General features: G+C 39.8%; 1 protein-coding gene across 3 annotated transcripts in view; it reads right to left on the bottom strand.

The window, feature by feature from the left end:
* The window catches only part of GAB1 (GRB2 associated binding protein 1), a 125,868-nt gene that overhangs the window by 39,660 nt on the left and 60,213 nt on the right, over positions 1-25,995 (bottom strand). For all 3 annotated transcript variants that reach the window (XM_060115750.1, XM_060115759.1, XM_060115768.1), the window contains exon 2: positions 781-1,075. In XM_060115750.1, the coding sequence (XP_059971733.1) occupies positions 781-1,075 (295 nt within the window). The remainder of the gene's footprint in view (positions 1-780; positions 1,076-25,995) is intronic.

Here is a 25,995-nt window from a genome sequence, read left to right as displayed (position 1 = left end):
AGTAATTTTGCCATTTGCAACAACATAGATAGACCTGGAGGGTGTTATGCTAAGTGAAATAAGTCAGACAAAGAAAGACAAATACTGTATGATACCACTTATATGTGGAATCTAAAAAATATAACAAACTAGCGAGTATAACAAAAAAGCAGCAAACTCACAGATACAGAGATGAAATTAGTGGTTACCAGTGGGGAGAGGGAAGGAGGAGGGGCAAGGGAAAGGTAGGGGATTAAGGGGTACAAACTATCATGTATAAAACAAGCTATAAGGATATACTGTACAACACAGGGAATATTGTCAATATTTTATAATAACTATAAATGGAGCATACCCTTTAAAAACTGTGAATCACTATATTGTACACCTGTAACATATAATACTGTACAGCAACTATATTTCAATTTAAAAAACCTCCTGAAGAATTAAGTTGAGCCACATGAAAATGTTATTTTAACAAGTTGAAATATCAAGTATCAGCAGTGTTAAGGTTCAACTTAATATTTACCTTGGAACTCAAGAAATGCTCTTAAATAAATATGTCTTCTTGTCATCTTCTTCAGGACATTATTTAGACACTGTCCCACAATGGTAGTCTCTCTTTCTAAAATCTATAAAAATTTCTCCTTAAACTGATTAAAAGGTTTGCTTTTTCTAAATGTTGTTACTATTATAAAAAATATTATATTGTGTAACTGAAATAACAAAGAATTTTACAACGGTTTTTAAAATGTAGTAATAAAGGAGAACTCAGGTTGAGTCACAAAATCTTGAACTTACCTTCTTCTGTAGGATTAAACCCACAGATGTCACAAATACAACGAACCCACTTATTCATCTCCTCTTCACTGTCTGCTACCAAGTAGAAAATCCGGTCAATGGTGTTGATATCAAAAATGTAGCTGTTTTCAAACTCTTTTTTGTTAAATGTCAATCCAGCATCAACTTGCTGACATAAATTTAAATCAATAATACGGATAGGCTTCTTGGCATGATCATTTTTGTAATATTCCAAGACATCTGGATCTCCAGTTAAACGGCCACTGCGTAACACAAACCATCTCCTCTTCCATGCCTAGGAACAAAACAAAAATATCCATCCAGTGTTAACCTGAGAGAAATTTTTCAAGATGCACATTTGTCAAACCAATTTTATAAATGCATTGACTAGAGAAAGTCATAGACAATGTTTTGTTTCCACAGAATAATCTACCACTCCAGCAAAGTTTACTGATGCTTCCTCAATTAACTTAATAATGTGTGTATACATATTTATTGTTTTCTATTAGATCTTCTAATAAAACATTAGAAGACACCGATTGATATTAGAAGCTATTACATTGATATGTAATATCAAGTCAACAAACCAAGGAAGATTTAGTTTTTACTAAATATAAAAAGCAAATGGTGCTGGGAAAACTGGATATCCAAGTGCAAAAGAATAAAGTTAGACTCTTACCATATCAAATAAAAATTAACTCAAAATGGATCAAAGACCTACATGTAAGAGCTAAAACTAGAAAATTCTTAGAAAAACAAATACGGAAAACCTTGATGATATTAGGTTTGGTAATAATTTCTTGATTATGACAGTAAGAGCACAGGTAACAAAAGAAACGCCAGGGAAACTGGATTACATCAAAATTTTAAACTTTTAGATTTTTGAAGAACATGATCAAAGAGTGAAAAGGCACCTCACAGAATGGGAGGAAATATTTGTAAATCATATATCTGATAAGAAATTAATGTCTAGAATACATATAGAACTCCTACGACTCAGTGACAATGGAAATATACAACCCAACTAAAAAATGGGCAAAGGACTTGAAGAATTTGACTCCCCAAGAAAGATATACAAATGACCAATAAGCACAAGAAAAGATGTTCAACATCACTATCAGTAGAGAAATGCATAATGAGATACCACTTCATACACATTAGAATGGCTATTATCAAAAAAGCAGAAAATAACAAGTGTGAGCCAGGATACGAAGAAATTGCAACCTTTGTGCATTGCTGGTGTGAACGTAAAATGGTGTAACTACTGTGGAAAATGGTACGGCAGTCCTTCAAAAAATTCCAGTGTGGGTATCTAACTCAAAAGTATGAAAAGCAGGGTCTCTCAGAGACATATCTGTATACCCATGTTCATAGCAGCATTATTCACAACAGTCAAAAGGTGGAAGCAACCCAAGTGTCCATTGATGAATGAAGAGATAAATGAAATATATACAATGAAATAGTATTCAGCCTTAAAAGAAAATTCTGACAAATGCTACAATCTGTATAAACCTTGAGATGTTATGGTAAATGAAATAAGCCAGTCACAAAGGTACAAAAATTGTAGGATTCTATTTATATGAGGTACCTATGGTAATCAAATTCACAGACAGAGAAAGCAAAATGGTGGTTGCCTGGGGTTAGGGGGAAGGGAGATGGGGAGTTAGTGCTTAATGGGTAGAGTTTCAGTTTGAGAAGATGAAAAGGTTCTGGAGATAAATGACCGTGATGGTTGCACAACAATGTGAAAGTACTTAATGCTACTGAACTGTACACTTAAAAATGATTAATATGGTAAATCTTATGTTATGTATATCTCACCACAATTTTTTGAGAAAAGCAATGTTAAGGCATGAGAAATGCCTTAATATCATGCCATATTTTAAGTTATAGGTTTCTCTCTCTCTCTCTCTCTCTCTCTCTCTCTTTTTTTTTTTTTTTTTTTTTTTGTTGGGGAATGGGGAGGAGGAAGGGGGCAAGGAGTAGGGAGGAGAAAAAATGGTTTAGAAGCTTTCCTGGTCTCTCACCTGGAAAGAAAGCAAAGACATGGACTACAGATAAAATCTATATTCTCCAGAATGGGATACAACTTAAAAAAAAAAATCTTTCTCCTTCTCTTCCCAACAAACATATATTGGCAACCTGGACCTACACTCAACATGTATTCCCTCCACAAGTTTTGGTAAATTTTGAGTTTGATATTATACCTAAAGAAGCCTAAAATTCTTTCACTATTACCCTCTTTAAACTCTACATTGATGAAATAATAAAAGCAGAACCAATTGTCTGAAATGGCAGGCTTCATCAGTCTTTAAACCCAACATCTCTGTCAGGAGACAAAATGAAGCCTTTACTCCTCTGTGACGGTCTTCCTCAGCGGGCAGTCAGCTAGATCAAAAAGAGGCCAACGTTGGCAAGACTCAGTCACCTACTAAGAGACAGTCTCTACTCCAGACCAAACAGACAAAGATCTCCCGAGGAGGACACTCAAGAAGTAGAAGGACTGAGAACCAGGACAACTTATAAACCCCAAGGGAATCAGATCTTCTTCATGGCCATTGTACACTTCCATTCATTTGGAGAACATGATGGAGCACCAGTCTCATCTCAGTCCTTTAGTTCTGGAAAAGTGTAACCGAGACAAAGTATGTCTCTTCCAGTGATAACTTGGGGTAATGACAGCTTTACACTTATGGCATTTTCAGAAATTTTCTTCAGAGCAGGATTATGAGTTTGGTGCTCCACCTAACAGTCTAATAAGCCCAGGAATGCTCATGATGTTGGTACTGTAACCTAAGCCAATTTCACCCAAAACATTTCTGTTTCTTCCTTAACATACGTATCAGTCTATTTTTTAAAAATCTACTAAATTTATCATCACCAAAAGCAATATTAGTATGACATGATAGGGTCTATTTTTTTTTCTTTTGCAGAACTTTGGCAACTGTAACACAAAAGGCATTGCGTTATCAACTAAAAACGGCTTCATTTTATCTTGAAAAATACATGTAAACAGAGAGAAAGAAAGGGGGACTAGCTAAAATCCACATATACTTCTCCAAAAGATGATTAGTCTCAGCCTCCATCTTCACCAAATTTTTAAATAAATTCTGACATGAGTCACTTTTTTTTTTTTTTTTGCTGTACGCAGGCCTCTCACTGTTGTGGCCTCTCCCGTTGGGGAGCACAGCCTCCGGACGCGCAGGCTCAGCGGCCATGGCTCACAGGCCCAGCCGCTCCACGGCATGTGGGATCTTCCCGGACCGGGGCACGAACCCGTGTCCTCTCCATCAGCAGGCGGACTCTCAATCACTGCGCCACCAAGGAAGCCCATGAGTCACTTTTGACTTGTAGTTCATTGATGGAGTCACAGCTAGGAAGCTGTGGCAATGGTCTGAAGCAGAGAAACGAGAACTAAGGGGCCAGAGTGGTGCATAAACCAGCTCATTTGGTCTTTAGTAACTTGGACAACTGTACTGATAACTGAATTAACTAGGGTGATAACTTAAGATTTAATATTTTAGTAGATTCTTTAAATTGAACCCATCAAAGAAAATTTAGATACTACGAATTAAATCAATGAGATAACCAGTCAATAAGTTATTGATTATACTGTAAATGTCATGCTAGGTACTTGTGGGAAGAAATACAAGAAGATAATTCATGATTCCTATTCTCAAGGAATTTACTAATTATGAAGAAAACACTTACCACACATGCAAATATTTGAGATTACAGCAATCATGGTAAAATATATGCTGGACTATTGCTAAATGGACAGGCATTCCTTCATGGAAAAACTTATGCAATCCTTTAATAAGAAGATCAGTAGAAAAATCACAAAGACCTAAAAATATTATGTAATATCATTAATATTTTAAATTTACTTCTTGGTCTGACTGCAGCTCAAAGTTAAAAGCAAATGATTGGTGTCCAGAAGGAGAAGGTAGTGTTGGAGGTCAACAGATGCTTTAGATAATACTGAAAAGTCATAAAGTGTTAAATTCACATGAAGTTAGCACTGGTTTCTGGATTATAAAAATCCATTTAGTTAATATATGACATCTACTTTTTCAAAATAAATAAATATCATCTCTTAGTAAAAGGATGCCTTCACAGATACCTCCCTATCAAACAGTAAGCTTAAAAAAGGAATAGAGAAGTAAAGAGAAAGGAAAACACAGTATTATGTCACTTACCCAGGGCCATCAAGGAATCACATCTTTTTGTAAAAGTGATTTCTCCAGATAGTGAAGGTTCTGTCTTTAAATACAGAAATGACTTTTTAAAACTTTAATGTTTTTCATGGAAATCTTTCTAAAATGCCTTACTGCATCATTCATTGAACATAACTCATCCATTCCCCAATGACTCAGACTAAGTATTACAGGCATCAATTTCTGTACTGCACTTCAGAGAAGCTCTTGGGCTGCAGGACCGTTCGGAGGGTTATCTGTCCTTATACTAAATAGTGCCATACTGCTGTGCTTGTATATAGTTCATTTCTAACCATTTAAATACGGTCTTTTTTTTTCTCTTAAGTTTTCACCAATTGTCACTTCTCCCTTCTAATCATATGGGTTAGAGCAGGGGTCCCCAACCCCTGGTCCACAGACGGGTATTGGCCCGTGGCCTGTTAGGAACCAGGCCGCACAGCAGGAGGTGAGCGGCGGGCTGGGGAGTGAAGCTTCATCTGCCACTCCCCATCTCTCGCATCACCACCAGAACAAACCCTATCTCCCCTCCACCCGACCCACTCCGTGGAAAAACTGTCTTTCACGAAACCGGTCCCTGGTGCCGAAAAGGTTGGGGACTGCTGGTTTATAGGATGCCAAACTGTCTCCTGCCTCAGGGACTTTGCACATGCTGTTTCCTAAGTCCGGGATGTTCTTTCCTCTCTTTGCCAGGCAGACTTTGACCTTTAGGCCTTCCTTCCCTGACCACCCTCAACTCAACCACCACCGGTTGTAGAGCAGGGCATAATGTTAGGGACCCCATCACATACCTATGTAGTGATTTTTGTAATTTGCAATCCAATTTTTCTTTGTACTTATTTATTTAGTATCTAACTCCCCAAGCAGGCCATAAAGTCCGAGAAGACAGTGACCATGTCTGCTTTACTTGCCATTACATACTCAATGCAGAGCAAGGGCCGAATACCTAGAAATGTCTGTACAATAAATAGAATTCCCCTAAGACTATGAAGTTGTAAAATTTTTGAGACTATTAGGTTAGATATATTGGCCACCCTGAATAGAAAGGCGTGTGCTTTCAAAACCTCTTCCACTTGAGAAAAATACTGAACATTTACATCATAAAATAAACATAACTGAGCTTTACCAAAACACACACAAAACACCTTGGGAAAATGATAAAAAAGAGAATAGAATGAAATATGTCCCTTTGCTACAGCTCATGTGTCACTCTTCGTCATCCAGTTGACTGTGGCTCCCCCAAACATTTCTTTGCTTCCCTCTTAAAATGATACTGTTAAAATGTAATAGGCCCTTGGAAACTAAAATACACAGCCAAGAAATGAACAGCAGTGAACTGCGGGGCACTAGACAGATTGGGCTAGCGATTACAGAGGCCGAGAAGACATTATCTAAGAGATGAACCCTTGCAGCAGGAAATTACAGCATGAAAACACAGAATTTAGCCAAGCAGCACCTGCCACTTATTTATTTATTTTTAATGTGGTCCAAATGTGAATGTTTGTCTCAGTCACAAAATGAGTCACTCTCATTGAATCTGGCACAGATTAAACTGGAAAACAAAAGCAATTACATAAACTACACACTTTAATAAGGCAGATACAAAGGTTCTCTGGATTAGGGTACAAAGCACAATTTAGCCACAGAATAAAGCTTGATGCTCGACAAGAGAACTGACATCAGCACCCTTGCTAATCACAGCACAAAAGCTTCTCTATGTTTTGTCTGAGCACAAAACGGGTCCACATAAATCAGTCTTTGTTATCTGAAAATATCTGGGATTCTTAAAGTTTGCCCTATTTTTATCCTTACTGCCTTGGTAGCCCCGGAGAAAGCTGTACATTGCCTCACCAATCCTACAGAGTAGTAACAGACAAAAAGGACACGTTTTCTAGAAACCCTCAAAAACACTCCAAGCAATTTTAAACAAAATGCATGTGAAAGAACCTTTTATCTACTGGAAAATGAGCAGGTGTGCTTGAGAAGAACTATGCAAACATTTATTTTGTTGTCATTTCCTACATGCAATAGTCACTTCGACCTGAAGTTGAATAAATGATGCAGTAAAAAGATTTCACCAGCAGGTCTGCATTTTGAAGCAGCTTTAAAAGCACCATACTCTGATACCGGTGTCCCATCTCAGGGTTTCAAGATTAACTTTGGCTACTATATTAACATCAAAAGAGAACAGCATGGAGAGTCCATGGATCCCAATGGAAATACATTTAGATCTGACTGCCACACTAAATATCCAAAACGCTTGGAGTATTTGCATTGCCGTCTACCCATTCCCTATGTTTGGTGACTGCCTACCGCCTGCAGAGTTTGCCCTGCCACACTCTCTGGCAGGGCACATGGGGCGCTTCCAGCCTCTCCCTATCTCTCCAGCCTCACTTCTTGCCTCTCTGCCTTCCAACCACATCAGAAATGCTTGGCAGGTCCCCTAACACTCTGCTTCTGTCCCGCCTCTGGCCCTGATACAGGCTGCCCCTTGGCACATAATCTACCCCCTGGATTTAGCTCAGATTTCAGGGCACCATCCCTCAGTGGCCCCCTCCAAGCTCTCCATTTCCCCCTCGTTCCCAGTTACTGTGTTTGACATCCCTACAAGTGAGCATCTTGAGGGCCATGTCTTTTCACCTTTCATCTTTCTTCTCCTAGTCCCAAGGAGGTGCTCAGTCAGTATCTGCTGAATATGCCAATCAAAGGAACCATGGATAAAAATATGGAAGTTCGGGCTTCCCTGGTGGCGCAGTGGTTGAGAGTCCACCTGCCGATGCAGGGGACGCGGGTTCGTGCCCCGGTCCGGGAGGATCCCATGTGCTGTGGAGCGGCTGGGACCGTGAGCCATGGCCGCTGAGCCTGCGCGTCCGGAGCCTGTGCTCCGCAACGGGAGAGGCCACAGCAGTGAGAGGCCCGCGTACCGCAAAAAAAGAAAAGGAAGTTCTCACACTTTCTATGCATTCTGGGGATATTGACATGACTGCAATCTGCCCAGCCATTTGCAATTTGGCTGACAAGAATTTGCCAGACAAGGTAGAGGTGCATAAACCATCAATTCATTTGTTTTAAAAACTCTACAGATATGAGAGGAATTTTTATACTTCATTTTAAAGGAAAACTGTTGTTTTAAATAACTTCTGTATTTAAGCCAGCTGCATACATCATACTGAAGACAGACTTGTCACATGGAAGCAAGGTTCTAATACAGGTTTATCACATACCTACAGAGTATGGGTATGTACACATTGGCAAGAAAGTACAGATGGAGTCCCATTACCTCGTGGGAAGAAAAAAATTTCAATCTGGATTAGCCCCAAACCATGACCTGTAATAAATATTATTAACAAACTCACAAAATATGTCTAATTTGCCTAAATGGCAAACGGGCTCAGTTTTAAAGAAAAACATTGCGAATGCTGCACACACTTGTTTTCTGAGCTTTCTCTGCTATAACTGATGTAACACAGGCTTGGTACAGACTCCCTAATCGCTTTCCTGTACTTCTAACTAGAAGAGCTAATTATTGAAGAAATAGCCAATAAATGGATGGGCAAAGAGAAGAGGTCAGGGTGGTCCAGTGATTCTCAACGCTAACTCTAGGTAAGAAATATCTAGAGAAATTTACTTAAAAAAAAAGATTGATGCCTGGGGGCCTCACCTCAGGCCAACTAAACTGGAGCGTGGGGCATCAGCCCTAGCACCAGCATAGGTAGTTTTAAATGCTCACCAGGTGATTCATATGTGCCACCAAGACTTGAGAACCACTGGTCCAATCAACAGACAGAATCAGGTTGCTTCTTAAAATAGAATTAAAGAAACAAACAAACACAGAGGTCCTTTAAAGCTTTCATCTATGCAATTCCTTATCTTCTCAAGCCTTCTGCTCTTGCCAAGGTAGTTTATCTTCTCCCTTCTTGTCTCTGTTGACAATATTTATCCTATTGGCGAATATGTTTGAACTCCTTTCTACTGTTGGAAACCTAATCTATTCTCCAAGTTTCTGTCCAAACTTTCCCTTTTCCTCGCCACACCTTCCCTCTGGAGTCTTGGCCATCCATCAGATACTGCCCTGGAAAGTCTTCTTCATGGCTATGGACAGTTTGGAACCATCTGTTATTTTACTATGTACATCTCCAAATGTTCCAAATGCTTGTGAATTATTTTCCCGAGTTCTTTGAAAGCCGAGCCCATTCCTTAAATTTTTTTTATATCTGCCGCAGCGCTTCACCCACTGTGAAGCCCTCAAAGCCTCGACCGGATGCTTTTAAAGTTTTCTGTTCATCACAATGATTGCGGAGAGTCAGTGAACTTAAATGAAAAGACGTCAGGGAAAGAAAAAAAAAGAAGTCCGTAGCTGTTATTAGGGCTAGTCCAAACTCCCTTTACAGGTTGGCATACAAGGTTCTTCAAAACCATACTGACCTGCCTGGCCTTTCCAGCCAACGTGCACATTTTGTTGTTTTGTTTTGAGTCTAACACATCCTCTCTCTCTCACCCAATGATCCTACAGTCTTGAAGAGTCAGCTCAATACCTCTTCTTTGCAGCTTCCCTCAACTTTCTCTGAATTAAGGCTTCTCTGAACTCTCAACACACAGGTCCCAAGTAGCCCATTAACAAGCCCCTTCTGCTCGAGCAGTTCAGAAAGACCTCTGATGACTGCATTCAGGTCTCTCTAGTTGCTGAATCCTCGAGTTTACCTTGACCCGACAGACTGAAGAAGAGCACTTTCTATATTCTTGAGCCACCTGCCTTTCCATCATGAAGTATCCCCACTAATTTTACTGACCCTATATTATCCTAGGAAACTGGGGGGGAAAGTAGAGTGGAACTTCCTTATTCTGAAATCTCTTAAAAGGTATTTCATGACTGATACTTAAGGGGAGAAGGTCATGACTGTGAATTCAAAATTTACGTATAATCTCAGAAATCTGTAAAATGTTAACGGTTGAAGACATGGGTTTCACAAAATGAAAATGCTATTTTTAATAAGATAGGTTTTAATCTAAACTTCATCAGCAGGGTAATGGTTAAATTTAAATAAATTACGAGCTATCTATACAGTAGTAAGTTGATGCAAAACATTTTAAAAAGTGAGCTAGATCTCACTTATATATGAAAAATGCCCACAAGATAATTGTTAAATTTTTTTAAAAAAGTGAGTTACAGAACTTTATGATTTCATTTAGTCTGAAATGACTGTGTGGCTGTACATGTAAACTATGTTTAGAGAGCAGGTCTGGAAGGAGACACACCAGAACTGTTAAATGTGGTCATTCCAGGAATAGGGATGGGAGGGTCAGACCAGTTTCATGTTTTTATTTTATATGATTTTGTGCAGTCTGATTTTTTTCAAGGAGCTTCCATTTACTACTGTTATAATTTTTAAAATATTACATGATTTAAAAGCTTATAGCTAAAAATGCTCTGAAAAACAAAGTTTATTAATTAATATTTTAAAATCTAGGAATGATGTACACACACACACAAAAGTTTATTTCTGTATGGAAATGCATACTCTTCTTCTTATTCTGCAATTAGTGAATAAATTTAGCCTTTCTTTTAAATATAGAATTCCAGGATACATCTGGAGAGAGTCTTGGTCAGGAAATAGCTTAGACAAAGTATAACTACTTTGTTTTCAAGACTGGAATTTAGAGGGTTAAAAAGAAAAAAAAAGTAAAGTTGGGAACACTTAAAATAGAGAAACAAATTTCTTCCCCCAAAGTCCAGTGGTTATAATATTCTCACAATTTTAATTTATTTTAAAAACCATGTCAGTCAATGGTTAATATACTTAGATAGTTAACTATCTAAAATAAGCACTTTGGGAATTACTTTACCTATTAAAAATATGAAATTTCCATAATAATAATACAACCAGGGTACATAAAATAAAGAAAAACAAATTAACCATGAAGCAGGGACAAAAGAAAACCATTTGCTTTAAAATACTTGAGTTGTTTTCCAGGAAGCACCATCTTTTCTCATAGAGCAAAATAAGGAAAAAACACACTCGGTGGAAGTTTCCACTCCACTGGCTCTGTCATTATGATCATCTGTTCCAAACACACACAAGCCTAAAATTTCCTGTTTTCAAACTATTGTCACCATTTTCTAGCCTAGTGTTATCTGTGCTAACTTTAGCTTAGTAATATAAACAAAAGAATACACCAAAAATAATGCAGAACAATGCCTAGATATAGGCTAACAACTGTGCCACAAACCTTTTAAATCGGAGTTTACATATTCTGCCTGGACAAAAACAAATTAGCTAGACCTGAACCAATTTCATAAGAGCAAAACAACAACAAAAAATCAAATTTAACTCAAACACTACAGTAGCTGGGAAAAAGAATTCGGGAGTTTTAAATTATTAATGAATAATCGTATCATATCATTTACTTGTTGAAAGTAAATGTGCGTTTCATTTACTTGTTGAAATCATTGCTAAACTGATGCCTACCTCAAAGCTCTGGTGTTAAGTCCTGCATCAAATGAACAAACAAACAGAAAAGCAATGATGGAAACTCCCCAGTATTTAATATACACAAATTAGTTTTTATACCTTTTGGGGGTCACAGACCACTTTGAGAATCTAATAAAAGCAATGGAACCTCTTCTTAGAAAAAGGCACATACATAATATTGCACAGTTTCAGGGGTTCACATGACCCCTGGGGCACATGTTAAGAATGCTCGAAATAGGACTACCCTTTAATACTTCTTACTACAAAGAACAGTTTGATATGAGACCTTGGACCCCAACCAGGCATATCAGTTACTAAAGTTCCACAGGAAGGTAGGTCACCTCATGGCATTAACTCTCAGTGCAGCACTGTGGGGCAGGTTGAATATATTTTTACTTGTGAATACTAGTTCACCTCTCATCAAATTTCCACACTAACTCTGGGGCTTTTCAAGGCTTCCTTATCCCGACCAGGAGGAGTCTGAAGAGAGGCAGGAGCCTGGCTAGAAGTGGATCCAAGATAAGCTTGCAATGTCCTGTGTGGCTGGGAATGAAGGTCTGGGATGATGGTATAGCTGAACCTGTACTGGGAAGAAAGACCACCTGCCTTGGGTTTCATCTGTTCTCACCCTTCTCCTGCCACCACATGCACTAAGGGTCAGTGATCTCATATCAGGGTGTAGTCATAGGAAAGTGGGGTCAGGGAGCCCACCTGAACTTTTGGAATCAGCCTCCGGCCTAGACAAAAGGTAGCTGGAGTCATATGCAATCTGGCCAGCTAGAGATTTAGAATGGGTGCCACAGCTAGCGACAGAGCAAGTATGTACCTGGCCGTGTCATCTGTGTATCTCCCTAAGAACCTGTGGAGGCACAGGTGGCACAAATGTCCAGGCAGACTCTTAGCAATCCCGCTGAAAACAGCACAAGTACAGTGCAGGGCTGTGAGCTCCAAACACGCCCGGAGTCACTGAACCATTCATTTCATCTCTACGAATCTCACCTAAAGAAACAATGCAGAATGCAGCTAAATATATAGGCATCAAAACACTTAACACCGTGCTGTTGATATGAGTAAATATTTGAAACCACCTAAATATCCAACAATAGGGTGACCAACCATCCCAGTTTTCCCAGGACTGTCCCTGTTCTGGAAGTCACAGTTCCACGTCCTGAGCAAACCAGGAAGGTTGGTGACAGTAGGAAACTGAGTAAATAAATTAAGATACGTCTCCATGAAGGTGTCTGACATAATCAGTAAAATGATGCTTTTCGGGCTTCCCTGGTGGCGCAGTGGTTGAGAGTCCGCCTGCCGATGCGGGGGACACGGGTTCGTGCCCCGGTCTGGGAGGATCCCACATGCCGCGGAGCGGCTGGGCCCGTGAGCCATGGCCGCTGGGCCTGCGCGTCCGGAGCCTGTGCTCCGCAACGGGAGAGGCCACAACAGTGAGAGGCCCGCGTACCGCAAAACAAACAAAAAAAATGATGCTTTTCAATGGCATTTTTTAAGATCCCCCTTCCCCATGGTCTGAAAAATTTCCAAAACACTGAGAGAGCTTGGCAAGGAACTAACCTTTTTCATTTGGAGTAACTGCAATCTGGTGTGAAGGAAAACTGGAATTCCTTCCTTTCTACCTTCTCTGGCTCTCTGTCACCTGCACCAGGTAAAGCTGACTGCTCCAGGGTATCCAGAGCACCTGTGCAAACTACTATTTGAGTACCCTCCTCTTGACTGTCAAGCAGTCAAGCGGTACAGCTGCTTTCCTCCCAAGATCTTGTCCCATTCCTCTTCAATCTAAGTGCTTAGCACAGTGCATAGCAGGCAAGGGCTTGGCGCCTTAAAAGGCATGTGTGATAACTTACCTGAACAAATGAATGAACAAATCAATGTCTTCTGGTGACCCTGAAAATGCTGTCTCTGTCCTTTGCTAACTTAGTCTTCACGTAAATGGATGATACGCCAAACCAACAGGGGGCCTTCTTATTGCTAAGAGTTTGGCCATAAATCCTATCAAATCTCCTCCTCCACAAGGTTCAGCCAACAAAAAGGGAAACTAACTTAATCAAGAAACAAATCAATATGAAACCATGCCAATGTGCTAAAATTCAGAAACTACAACTACAGACAGTGCCTACGGTATTTTGGAAAGTCTACATATTTATGTTAGTATATTTATTTATATATATAATTATTCTCTCTCTTCATATATTCAACATTGGTGTGTGTGTGTGTGTGTAATGACATCCCAGTCTCTGAGGGCCGAATGCAATGTTATTAGGGAGAATAAAGACAAAATGCCATGTACTATGAAGTATAGTGTCAATGCACATGTTTAAGTGAAGATGTGAGAACGTTACCTAAATTTTGTTGTTTAAGTGGTAGGAAATTGATACCCCATCTTAAAGTCACAAGATTTTCCAGCACAGATACAAATTCTAATTGCAGTTTTAGATTAGTACTGTCTAAGAGAACTTTCTGCCATGATGCAAATGGCTACATTGATCCAAACACATTAAGTTCAAGATGCAAGGAAGAATAACCTCACCCAGAGAGGAGAACTAAGCACAAAGCTGAACATGATACAAAAATTACTCCACAGGTAATGAACTCAAGAGGACCTCTGGGCTTCCCTGGTGGCGGAGTGGTTGCAAGTCCGCCTGCCGATGCAGGGGACACGGGTTCGTGCCCCGGTCCGGGAAGATCCCATGTGCCGCGGAGTGGCTGGGCCCGTGAGCCATGGCTGCTGAGCCCGTGCGTCCGGAGCCTGTGCTCTGCAACGGGGGAGGCCACAACAGTGAGAGGCCCGCGTACCGCAAAGAAAAAAAAAGAGGACCTCTGATGCGAATGTGGAAGACTTAGCCCAAGTGCAGATAATGATGTTCTCCCCACCCCCAATCACAGAGGGGAGTGGCACCCTTTGAAGACGTGATTCTTTGGGGGAAAACACTTCTTCATTCATGTAACATCCAGATAATGATCTCATCGTACAAGAAAAACTATTGATCATTTACCTCTTTGTTTTCAACAAATCGGTGCTATCTTGCCCATTCTATGATGTGTTGGCCCTAAAATGAGCCCAGCTTTCTTCTTCCTGTCAACTTTCCATCTCCCTCTACACCACCCAAGCCTCCTGACCTTTGACCAACAGGAAGTAGATACAATGGACTGAAAATAACAGCGACTGGAAGGATTTGTGAATGCACGATTTAATGCTTGAGGACTCGGAGAGAAGGGCTGGGGAAAAGAGAAAAGGACTAGCTATTTCTGCCAGTGCCATTTGGCAGGACCCAATTCATCTTGAATTCCATACAGAACTGTTATCCCAGTTATACAGCTCATAAAAGCTAAAAAGAAAAAAAAGGACAGTATGTACAGTAATACATATATAGATATACCAGATGCAGTGGACACAACTTATACACTTATCTGCTTTAAGCATGTTAGAAACCCTGTGAGACAGTCAGTCATTCACAAAGTGCTGGCATCCGAGGTAACAGACAACAACTGACTGTGTCTGACTTGCCAACTTGGAAGTTCACTAAAGTCTATAAAAGCTAAAAATAGCCCCACAAACATGTTTACGGCATTTTGAAAATACAGGATCCACACGGTTTGCTAAATATAAACCTTGAGTTTGTAGCACAGGGATTGGCTTTGGGTTTTCAGAGACGTCACTGGGACATCCCACACTTTGGCACAGAAATTCACATTTCACTATTTTACTTTAAATATATAATTGGTAGTATTTAACTAGAGAGAAGGTGGGGTGGATCTGGAAGAGAGAGGATGAGCAGAAAAAGATGGTATCTCTTCCCCCATTTAAATAGAGGGCTTCAGACGACCACAAACCCCCAATTCTTTGTGGTGGGATCAGCCCGTCATGAAATTCTGAAAAGGGATATCTTGCCTATATTTTTCCACTCTTTATATCCACTCTCCAATCCAGTCCCTGCCCCCTTCCTAAGACTGTAGGTGCTACTGCAGTAGACAGAGACAGAAAGTCAGATGGAACATGTACACATGTGTAAAAGTCCCTGCATCCCAACTGGTCCACGAGTGTAGGCGTGCTGAAGGCAGCAATTCTTTTTTTTTTCTTGGCCACGCCACGCAGCTTCTGGAATCTTTGTTCCCTGACCAGGGATCGAACCCATTGCCCTGGCAGCGAAAGCTCAGAGTCCTAACCACTGGACCACCAGGGAATTCCCAAAGGCAACAATTCTAATTCTTGTCCAGTTCCTGAAAAGCGAAATCATTCTAAATCAAACATGGGAAAATTCCAACTAAAACCCACAATGTTCATATCAACTGGGATTGCTGAGGGGGAGAGTGGTATACTAAGACTATGAAAGAGTTAAAGGAGTATTTTATTAGTGCAGAAAAACATGTCTATTTGGTCTCTTAAGTTATGTAAAATTACTTTTTGATATTAATTTCTGGTTAGAATTTGTTTAGATTTTATCCTCTGCATTTAATTCTAAGAAGTCTTTGAAATTTAGCAGTTATTAAAAAAATAAGAGAAAGAAAAACTTACAGCAACAGACTTAGCTCTGTACTAGTATGTTATAAACTTCAAATGTCTGTGCCTCTTAAAGTCCTGTGGTAGAATCTATATTTCTGGAGGTTATGCAACATCCAAGTGAAATACTCTCCAAAATAAAATTGTGTCAGTCGTATAGGCATTTTCTTAACAAATTTATTCGTAATAAACTACAAGCAATAACAAATTCAACTGAAAAATTAGGGGAAATTATATATAATCCTACCACCATCAAAAGTATATATTTTTCCATATTTTCAACTAATTTTTATTCATTTACATATATACTTTCTAAGTATACTGTTTAAATAAAGATGACTGTGTTTTTGGTTTCCTGAGCTACACTTCTAACTTTCAGGAGCTTAAAATTCTCAGGTTTAAAACTTTAATTCATTAATATTTCACTAATATTCACTAGTATTGATTAATTTTTCCAGGTCTTGCTTATCACGCTAGAATTATGGAAATAAAGGTGAAGCCCTCACTGAATGCTTTCCGAAACCCGATAAAGAAAACACATTTAACGACTGTAAAAACACAAGGCATTGATTTACCATGGGTTTTCTTAGCACAGCATCCCAGATATACTCTAGCAATTAAGATATTTAATTATAACTCAAATGATGTCCTGGTGGGCCTTGTCCAATTTGCTACAGAATGTAGTTGATGCTCTAAGCAAATAATGATGAAAACAAACATATATCTTCTCCAAAGAAATGCTATCACCTTGTTTATCAATAATGTCAATCTCATAATGTATAGACCAATTTATTAAATCTAACAGATGAAGAATTTATTCCAGAAAAAAAGATCTTTTGATACTTCAACTTATGTTAGGCATTGTAACCTGAAGACATTCTCAGAATAAACATCTCGACTTCTCGGCCATTTAAATGTTTATACCTTAAAAATTAAAAGATGAGGCAATCTAGTTATAGATTATCTACTGTGAACAAAGGATAGTTTGGTCCAAAAACAGAGGAGAAGTTAAGGAGAAACAAAATATCTCTAGTTAAAATTTGACTAGCTTTAAAAAAGAAATAAAAACAAAAGTACCGCTTTGTATTTTGTTGAGTAATTGACCATGAAAAGGCAAAGTAATGAGATTTTCATTTAAAGATTAAGATTATGTAACCCTAGGCTGGCTGAGGTCAATGAGTTTTGGGTAACTAGATCTAATTCTTGGTGGAGCAAAGACAAAGAATAAAAAACACAAGACCTTTAGCCAGCCTCCTAGACGTGGCGCTTAAGTCCCCACGCCAACCCCATATGGCTTTCTAATCTTTAGGAGCAGTTGGAAAAGAATAATCAGAAATAAAAACTATTCAGCACTGTAGCCATCAAGAATCCCTTGGGGGGGCAATATAGGATTGGGGGGAGTGGGAGGTACAAACTATTGGCTGTAAGACAGGCTACAAGGATGTACTGTATAATACAGGGAATATAGCCAATAGTTTGTAATAACTGTAAATGAAGTATAACCTTTAAAAATTGTATAAAAAATAAAAAATTATAAAAGAAAAAAGATTTTAAAGAAAAAAAAAAAGAATACCTTATGTTTCCTCTCAGCTTAGTCCTTTCACCAAATGGCTTAGAGGACCTCAATAAGTAACCATTTGTTTATACACAGACTCCTAGAACTCTCTGTTCACTGCTCTATTCTCAAAACTTAACACACACAATGCTTGACAAAAGTAGGGACCCAACGAGTGGTGACTGAGTGAATGAATGAACGAAAGTCTCCATGAATAAGATGAACCTTATAGTGATCACCGTTACAGTCGTCCATAAATAATAATTAAGTGGTTTGAGATTTGATGGTGGAAACCTGCTAGTAAAGCAAAAGAAGTAGACTGTGACAATGAATTAACTGAAAAATTACCAGTAAGACTGAATAAACATTTACACTTTAGGGCTTCCCTGGTGGTGCAGTGGTTGGGAGTCCGCCTGCCGATGCAGGGGACACGGGTTCGTGCCCCGGTCCGGGAAGATCCCACGTGCCGCGGAGCGGCTGGGCCCGTGAGCCATGGCCGCTGAACCTGTGCGCCCGGAGCCTGTGCTCCGCAACGGGAGAGGCCGCAACAGTGAGAGGCCCGCGTACTGCGCAAAAAAACAAAAAACAAAAAAAAATTTACAATTTAAATATAGAAATAAACATAATGTAGATGCTATTATATGAAAGACACTAAATAGAAAAACCTTCCCCCAAGGTATCCAGAAGGAGCAGCAAACACAGGGCATAAAATTATAGCAAATGCAATGCACTGAATAGGTTTCCTTTCTTCTCCATTCTGTCGTCTGCCCCCTAGTGGAGTCCTTATGAGCAGAGAAAAATGTAAGAAAGGCAGGCACTACAGAAATCAGGAAAAACCAAAACAGAACACAACAGAATCGAACAAAACAAAGCACAAAGCACAAAGGGATTACTCTGGATTTCCACAGATCAGCTACTCAAGAGCTGAAAGTTAACTTATGAAATTCCTATTCGACGCTTTTGCCCCAAAGACAAAACTCTTGTATCAACTTAGGCAGGTTCACTATTCCCTTGTGCACCTTTGGACTTCTGATTATTACCTTTTAAGGAAAAGTCGGCATCTGTAGATTGCATCTAGGTAGTATATGGGTTTCAGGATATTTAAGAAGACAATTTACTAACTGCTAGTTTCTCAGTGCATGTGGTCAGCCCGCTTTAATTTCTGGTTTTCAGGTGTCTTTGACATGAGTGGCTAAAACAAAATCATTTCCATAAAGATGGCTCTGGAAAGCTATGGATTCATTTTCACCGTACTTCAAATCAAGGCACAGGTAAAGTGAAAACGGAGACGCTGAACAGTGATGACAGGCATGGCTGAGGGACTCCTCTGGAAAGCAGGCTTATCTCCATGGGGAGCTTTCTGTCTGGAAAGAGGTGTGGGTTTTATCTATGATCTCATCAGCAGCAACAGCCGACTCTCCTCCAAACCGGCTGCCCATTTTGTACTCGAGTTTTGCATTAACATGTACATTTCTTTAAATATGAAGATGACAGTCACCGCTATTGACTTACGTAAACAACCAGTCCGGTGACCCCCCTCCCCCCTTGTGACTGGTGACACACATTTGCAAGGCAGCCATCCATCCAGCCAGCCAGGGTTAGACAAACTACACTCTCTGAACAAAACGTCAGAAAAATCATCCCTGAAGGGAGATACAAGTCTTAGGAGTTTCTGGGCTTCAGTGATCCAGTGGTTCTATTTCTTAACCCCTGGAGCAATCAGAATGCTTAATAACTCATGATTATTTTAAACAAAATGATCTCTAGAGAGGTGATACTAGATGTTCTCCCATATGTAAGTCCTTGAAGATTTTAAACTCCTGCATCGGTAAGACTTCTGTTTCCCAGACCTGTATAAAAAAGTTCAAATGAGAGGATCCATACAAAAAACATTCAGAGATGAATAAAGGCACTAAAATAAACAGTTTCCTTAATTAGCATGTTTTAACACCCTGTGTAGAAGTGCATTAGTATGATAATTCTGGCAGGTTCTAAAAACAGTTTGCTTCCAGTGATTCATGACTACATCTTACATGTAACGCAGTTATCAGCTTAAAACACTCTCACCAGCTTTTTCATGGAGGAAACAGAGGGGCCTAAATCAGGGGAGATGAAGTATTCAAGGTTTACTTTAATAAGCAAATACTCAGGATATAGGAACCCAAGACTTAGATCTTTTTCTGTTCTCAGACTGTTGTGCATGCCGTGAAAGGTGAGGGGGATGAGGAGACAGCTGACATCCATCTTCCTCTGATCATTTATCTTTTCCCTTTGGACAAATCCTCAGCAACAGGAAGTACCAAGAAGACCGAAGAAAACTCTTGTGCTGGTAATGCTTTCCCCAATTTCTCTTTTGTTGCTCAGATCTCTACTAGAAAAGCAAGGAAAGGCAAATTCCACCAAAGACCCCCCCACAAAAGATTGACTCCAATCATCGAGGCTCCTATGTCAGGAAGAAGGAAGGTCGGGGGGAGTTTTCCCAGCTCTCTATACTTGGATATTATGGCTCCCCGGGTTAATTTTTATCTGCTGTCTGTTTCACTACCAAATTACAATATTTATAGAGGGCAAAGCAGCTAAAATAATTGACTTTCTTAAAACTTACTATATTTAGATAATGATATCACTACTAAGTTTTAAATACACTAACGTTATGATATAATTCTTAAAGCATGCTTATATATCTAATATAATGTTTTGGAGTCAGTTCAAATTATTCATTAAAATGAGCAACAAGGGAACAAAAACAACAAAGAGGCAGCTGTTTTGTTTGTGTATCTGATTTGCAGCATGTCGTGTATTACGGTTAGAGCAAAACAAGCCACTCAAGAGAAGAACTGTCTCCACTCCCAAATAATTGTATTTTAAAAATTAGTGCAGTATCATTATTAAAGACTTACGTTTATACAAGTAGCACTAACTTTTTGTGTGCTATGAAATTAAACTTATAGCATTAATCACAATTTGTAAACCTATTTATTATTTTGTTTGCTGGTTTGTTTAGCATCTTTTCTCTCCAAGGAGACGATAAGCAACTTAAGAACAGACTGAGTTGCTCCTCGCACATTAGATGCAATAACAGGTGCTGAATAAAAGTATGTATATTAAAATGTTCTATTAAATTCATACCTGCAGGAGGTTAAAACATCCAATTGTACAGAAGAGCTTATCAGGCAACACAGTAACAAAAATCCCCACTGCAGGCATCCTCACCCCCAGCTGGACTCCAAAGAGAAGCATGTCCTGGTTTTGGCTTCTCTTGGTGGCTACCCTGGGTTGGTTATTCTTGGTTTAAACCCCTCACGCCCACCCATTCTCCACCCTTCTCTGTTTGGGGAGGGGGTGAGTGTATTTATCCTCCTCTCTCCTCCTGGCTTTACCTAATTCCTGAGCACAGCATCCCTGGGTGGTCACTCATCGTTCCAGAGCTCACTGGTCTTGTATACAGTGTTTTATTTTATTTTATTTTTTTCTTTTTGCGGTATGTGGGCCTCTCACTGTTGTGACCTCTCCCGTTGCGGAGCACAGGCTCCGGATGCGCAGGCCCAGCGGCCATGGCTCACGGGCCCAGCCGCTCCGCGGCATATGGGATCCTCCCAGACCGGGGCACGAACCCGTATCCCCTGCATCGGCAGGCGGACTCTTAACCACTGCGCCACCAGGGAGGCCCATACACAGTGTTTTAAATTAGCATTTATTATTTCCTCCCCTGTCCCTCCAGCCCTAAGGGTATAAGGACCCTCATCTAAGCCCAACCCACAGCGCCATAAATAGTCCCTTCATTAAAGCCTACATTTGAACCATCTGAGCTGAGCTGAGTCTCTTACCAGGACAGTAAAAGATATGTCCTGTTTCCAAACACTGTGCTTCTATATGACTTGTCCCTTTTAGACACTGTCTATCTATTGAGGTTCAGCCTTGACAGACAGCTCACTTTCTCCCTACTGCCTCTTCCCTCCTTCCTCCCAAAGTAGTGATACCCCCATTCCAGTCCCTGAATCAGAGAAACTTTGAGCCACATACTAAGCTGCTATTGTAGTTTATCAGGCACAGAGTGTAACTTCTTGGAACAATTAGTTTTCATCCTCTCCTCCATCTTCCCTCACGCCCTTCCACTGCCTAATTTTCATCTGCTGTACACATACTTTCACACTGTTCTATAACGATCTCAATTTTCTGTTTTTAACTCTAAAGGTTGAGTCTAAGAGTTTAAAATCAGTAAAGGGCATTTACACTCTCATGACCGTGGATGTGTGCTGTTTCCTACAGCCCCATGGGGCTAGAATTGCCTTGGCTTCTCTTCTCGTCCAGGGTCAGTGTCACTATCCCCAGGCCACACAACAGAGAATGCTCCTTGGGTCATGGTCTAATGGAGTCTCTGTTTTCCACCTCACCAATTGCCTTTATCAGATCGTCAACTTTTCCCAAGCTTCCCATTGTAATTCCCACTTTACCAATCCTCTCCTTTCTTAGGTCCACTCTCTGCTGGAGTCCTCCCCTGCCCTGCCCTTCTGTTTCACCAGGCTTTCCTCCTGTGATTTCCCACCTTATTTTCCCAGGGTGGGTCCACCAAGCCCTACAGGCCATGCCTTCCTCCTTCTTGGTTTACTACTCATTTTGTTACATCCAAACCCTAAGAAAGGGTATATGGAAGGCATGCTTTAAAAAACGGCAGTACAAAAGATACATGCAGCCCAATGTTCATAGCAGCACTCTTTACAATACCCAAGACATGGAAGCAACCTAAGTGTCCATCGACAGATGAATGGATAAAGAAGATATGGTATATATTGATATAGATACAATGGAATACTACTCAGCCATAAAAAAGAATGAAATAATGCTATTTGCAGCAACATGGGTAGACCTAGAAATTATCATACCAAGTGAAGTAAGTCAGAAAGAGAAATACAAACACCATATGATATCACTTATATGTGGAATCTAAAATATGGTACAAATGAATTTATCTGCAACAGAAACAGACTCACAAACACAGAGAGCAGACTTGTGGTTGCCAAGGGGGAGGGCAAGTGGAGGAGGGATGGATTGGGAGATTGGGATTAACAGATTCACACTACTGTATATAAAATAGATAAAAAAGAACCTACTGTATAGCACAGGGAACTATATTCAATATCGTATAATAACCTATTATGGAAAAGAATCTGAAAAAGAATATATATAAGTGCATATATATATGCATAACTGAATCATTTTGCTGTATACCTGAAACTAGCACAACATTGTAAATCAGCTATACTTCAGTTGAAAAAATGACATATATACACTATCCAACGTAAAATAGATAGCTAGTGGGAAGCAGCCACATAGCACAGGGAGATCAGCTCCGTGCTTTGTGACCACCTAGAGGGGTGCGAGGGAGACACAAGAGGGAGGGGATATGGGGATATACATATACATATAGCTGACTCACTGTGTTATACAGCAGAAATTAACACATCATTGTAAAGCAATTATACTCCAATAAAGATGTAAAAAAAATAAAAAGTGCAAAGAAAAATTAAAAATTTAATTAAATTTGCATTTAATTAATTTAAAAATAAAATTAATTAATTAAAAATAAAAATAAAAGGCAGCAGCAGAGTATAGTGGTTAATAACGTTTTACAATCCACTGTTATTTGAAAGAATACTGCTTTAAACATCAGTACTTATTACACTATTCTCTTAGAATAAAGGGAACAACAACACAGTCTGCCCTCCATATCTGCAGGTTGTACATACACAGTTTCAACCAATCTTGGATCAAAAATATTCGGGAAAAAAAAATTCCAGAAAGTTCCAAAGAGCAAAACTTCAATTTACCGTGCCAGCAAACTATTTACATAGCATTTACGTTGTATTAGGTATCACAAGTAATCTAGAGATGATCAAAAGTCTATAAGAGGATGTGCACTAAGCCATTTTATAGAAGGAACCTGAGCATCCGTGGACTGTGGTATCCGAGGGGACTCCTGGAACCACTCCCTGTCAGATACCAAAAGGGACAACTGTATTTTACAAGCCCTCTCAAACATTTTTAGCCACAACTAAAGGCTTTAACTGCCTGAGCCGTGGGTATCCAACAACCTTACTGCTCACCATTTAAGTTACAATGGTATGAACCCATGAAAACATGGATTTCATTTTCAATTTCCCTTTTATGTGCTCAACTGTTCATGGGTTTAAACAGAATTCATTCAAAATTTAAAGTATTCTTAAGATATTCTTCTTAGCACAAAAACATTTAGAATGACACCAACTGGCAACCTATAGGCATCTGGGGAGGATATTTCAGTGGAAATCAACAACTATATATATATATATATATATATATATATATATATATATATATTTTTTTTTTTTTTTTTTTTTTTTTTTTTCTGTATGCGGGCCTCTCACTGTTGTGACCTCTCCCGTTGCGGAGCACAGGCTCCGGACGCGCAGGCTCAGCCACCGGCCATGGCTCACGGGCCCAGCCACTCCGCGGCATGTGGGATCCTCCCGGACCGGGGGACGAACCCGCATCCCCTGCATCGGCAGGCGGACTCTCAACCACTGCGCCACCAGGGAAGCCCCAACAACTATATTTAATTTATTCATTCATTCACTCATCCAGAAGTATTTATTGAGCACCTCCATGCGCCGCTGTTCTGGCTGCTAGAAGGACATTCCTAGTTTAAGAAGCAAGAACTCGCCTGCTTCGGCAAACGTAAATTCTAGTGGAGGAGGGCAAACCCAAGTAAACGAGCAGGATTGATTTTAGTTCTGTGACTGCTACGAAGGAAAACTAAAGTCAATTTGAAAGTGCTAACCTTATCTGAGCAATCCAAAGGATGGGGGAATTGTTATAGCACTCCCATAAAACGTAATTTAGTACACGAAGCCACCACTACCCCTCACACGGTCCCACTGGGCAGTAACAATTATCAAGCTCTCAGGGTCACATCCTGGGAGCTGCAGGCTTGAAAGCTCTGCAATCTTGTCTCCTCAAAGGTCTCCATCAGCTAATAAGATGAGGTAATAATCAATGTGTGGCTTTGCTGTGTAATCTCCGTGCGAGGCCATTACTTCAGTCCCCTGATATCATCAAATACCAATCCTGGACCATTCATCTCTCGGGTCCGATATCCACAAACAGAATAAATGACTAGAGAAAAATAGAAGGAAAAAGAAAGAATGAATTTTACTTAACTAATTTCTTGTGTGTCTCCTGTAACATTTTCTATATTTTGTAAATAACTAAGTTTGTTCTTCCCCTACTTAGTGGCAAATCAAGGGGTACTAGAGAAAGTGAAGAAAGGTATTCAGAAATCTGACAGATGTTTTCATGATGAGAATGATGATGATGCAGGCAAGTGGCTAAAGGTAATAAAATTACTTGGCTTCACAAATATACCAATATGATGATTTTGTGTACACACACACACACGTGTGTGTGACAGGTTTTCTGAGGGAACATACCCTACATATAATGGGTGTTCAGTAAACACTCCTTGACGTGATGCTGAGAATTTATTTCTGCAGAGAAAAAATAAACAAAAGGCGACACGCTTTCCTTCAAATGGGAGCAGTTAAATTGGACACACAGAATGATTAAGGTGGGCTCCCAAGGGAAGAAAGGACGTTAACACTGGACCTCCTGCAGAAACCGCCAGCCTCCCTTTTGATCTAACCTTTCTCCTCTTCTGCTGACAGCCTTCCGTGTTCTTGTTTCCTCTTCTTTCTCTCTCTAACAATGATCCTTTCTCCAATCACTCTCATTTCCACTTTATTTCTTCTTACGCTTGTCATAAGTAACATCAAAGAATGTCCATCTGCTTTGTTTTAAAGTGTCACGTTTGGGCTTCCCTGGCGGCGCAGTGGTTGAGTCCGCCTGCCGATGCAGGGGACCCGGGTTCGTGTGCCGGTCCGGGAAGATCCCACATGCCGCGGAGTGGCTGGGCCCGTGAGCCATGGCCGCTGAGCCTGCGCATCCGGAGCCTGTGCTCCGCAACGGGAGAGGCCGCAACAGTGAGAGGCCCGCCTACCGCAAAAAATAAAAAATAAATAAAAAAAAAAAATAAAAAATAAAGTGTCACGTTTAATATTCTTTTCTGAACCTAAAAAGCAGGTATCTTTATTATTTCCTTTTATGCTTTCGAGCTTTTTTTTTTTTTTTTTTACATCTGAGTATGGGTCTGTCTCAATGTCTTTCTTCAGTAAAGTAGGCACTATTAGAAAGAAAACGGCCTTAAACAGAAAGTGGTGTTTGATAATTTGCTCATTCACCAATTGAAAGCATGGGCTAGTTTAGATGATCTCTAAAGACTGTTCCCACAACAGTAATAATAATCACTGACATTTACTGAGTACTAAGTACCAGGCATTGTTCTAAGCACTTTATACATTAACACAGTTCTCACCACAACCCTATAAGGTAGGCACTGTAATTATTCCCATTTATAGAGGAGAATACGAG

This window comes from Mesoplodon densirostris, chromosome 1 (assembly GCF_025265405.1).
Source record: "Mesoplodon densirostris isolate mMesDen1 chromosome 1, mMesDen1 primary haplotype, whole genome shotgun sequence".
Lineage (NCBI taxonomy): Eukaryota > Metazoa > Chordata > Mammalia > Artiodactyla > Ziphiidae > Mesoplodon > Mesoplodon densirostris.
The sequence above is the reverse complement of the archived record's forward strand: the minus strand, read 5'-3'. Positions and strand labels throughout refer to the sequence as shown.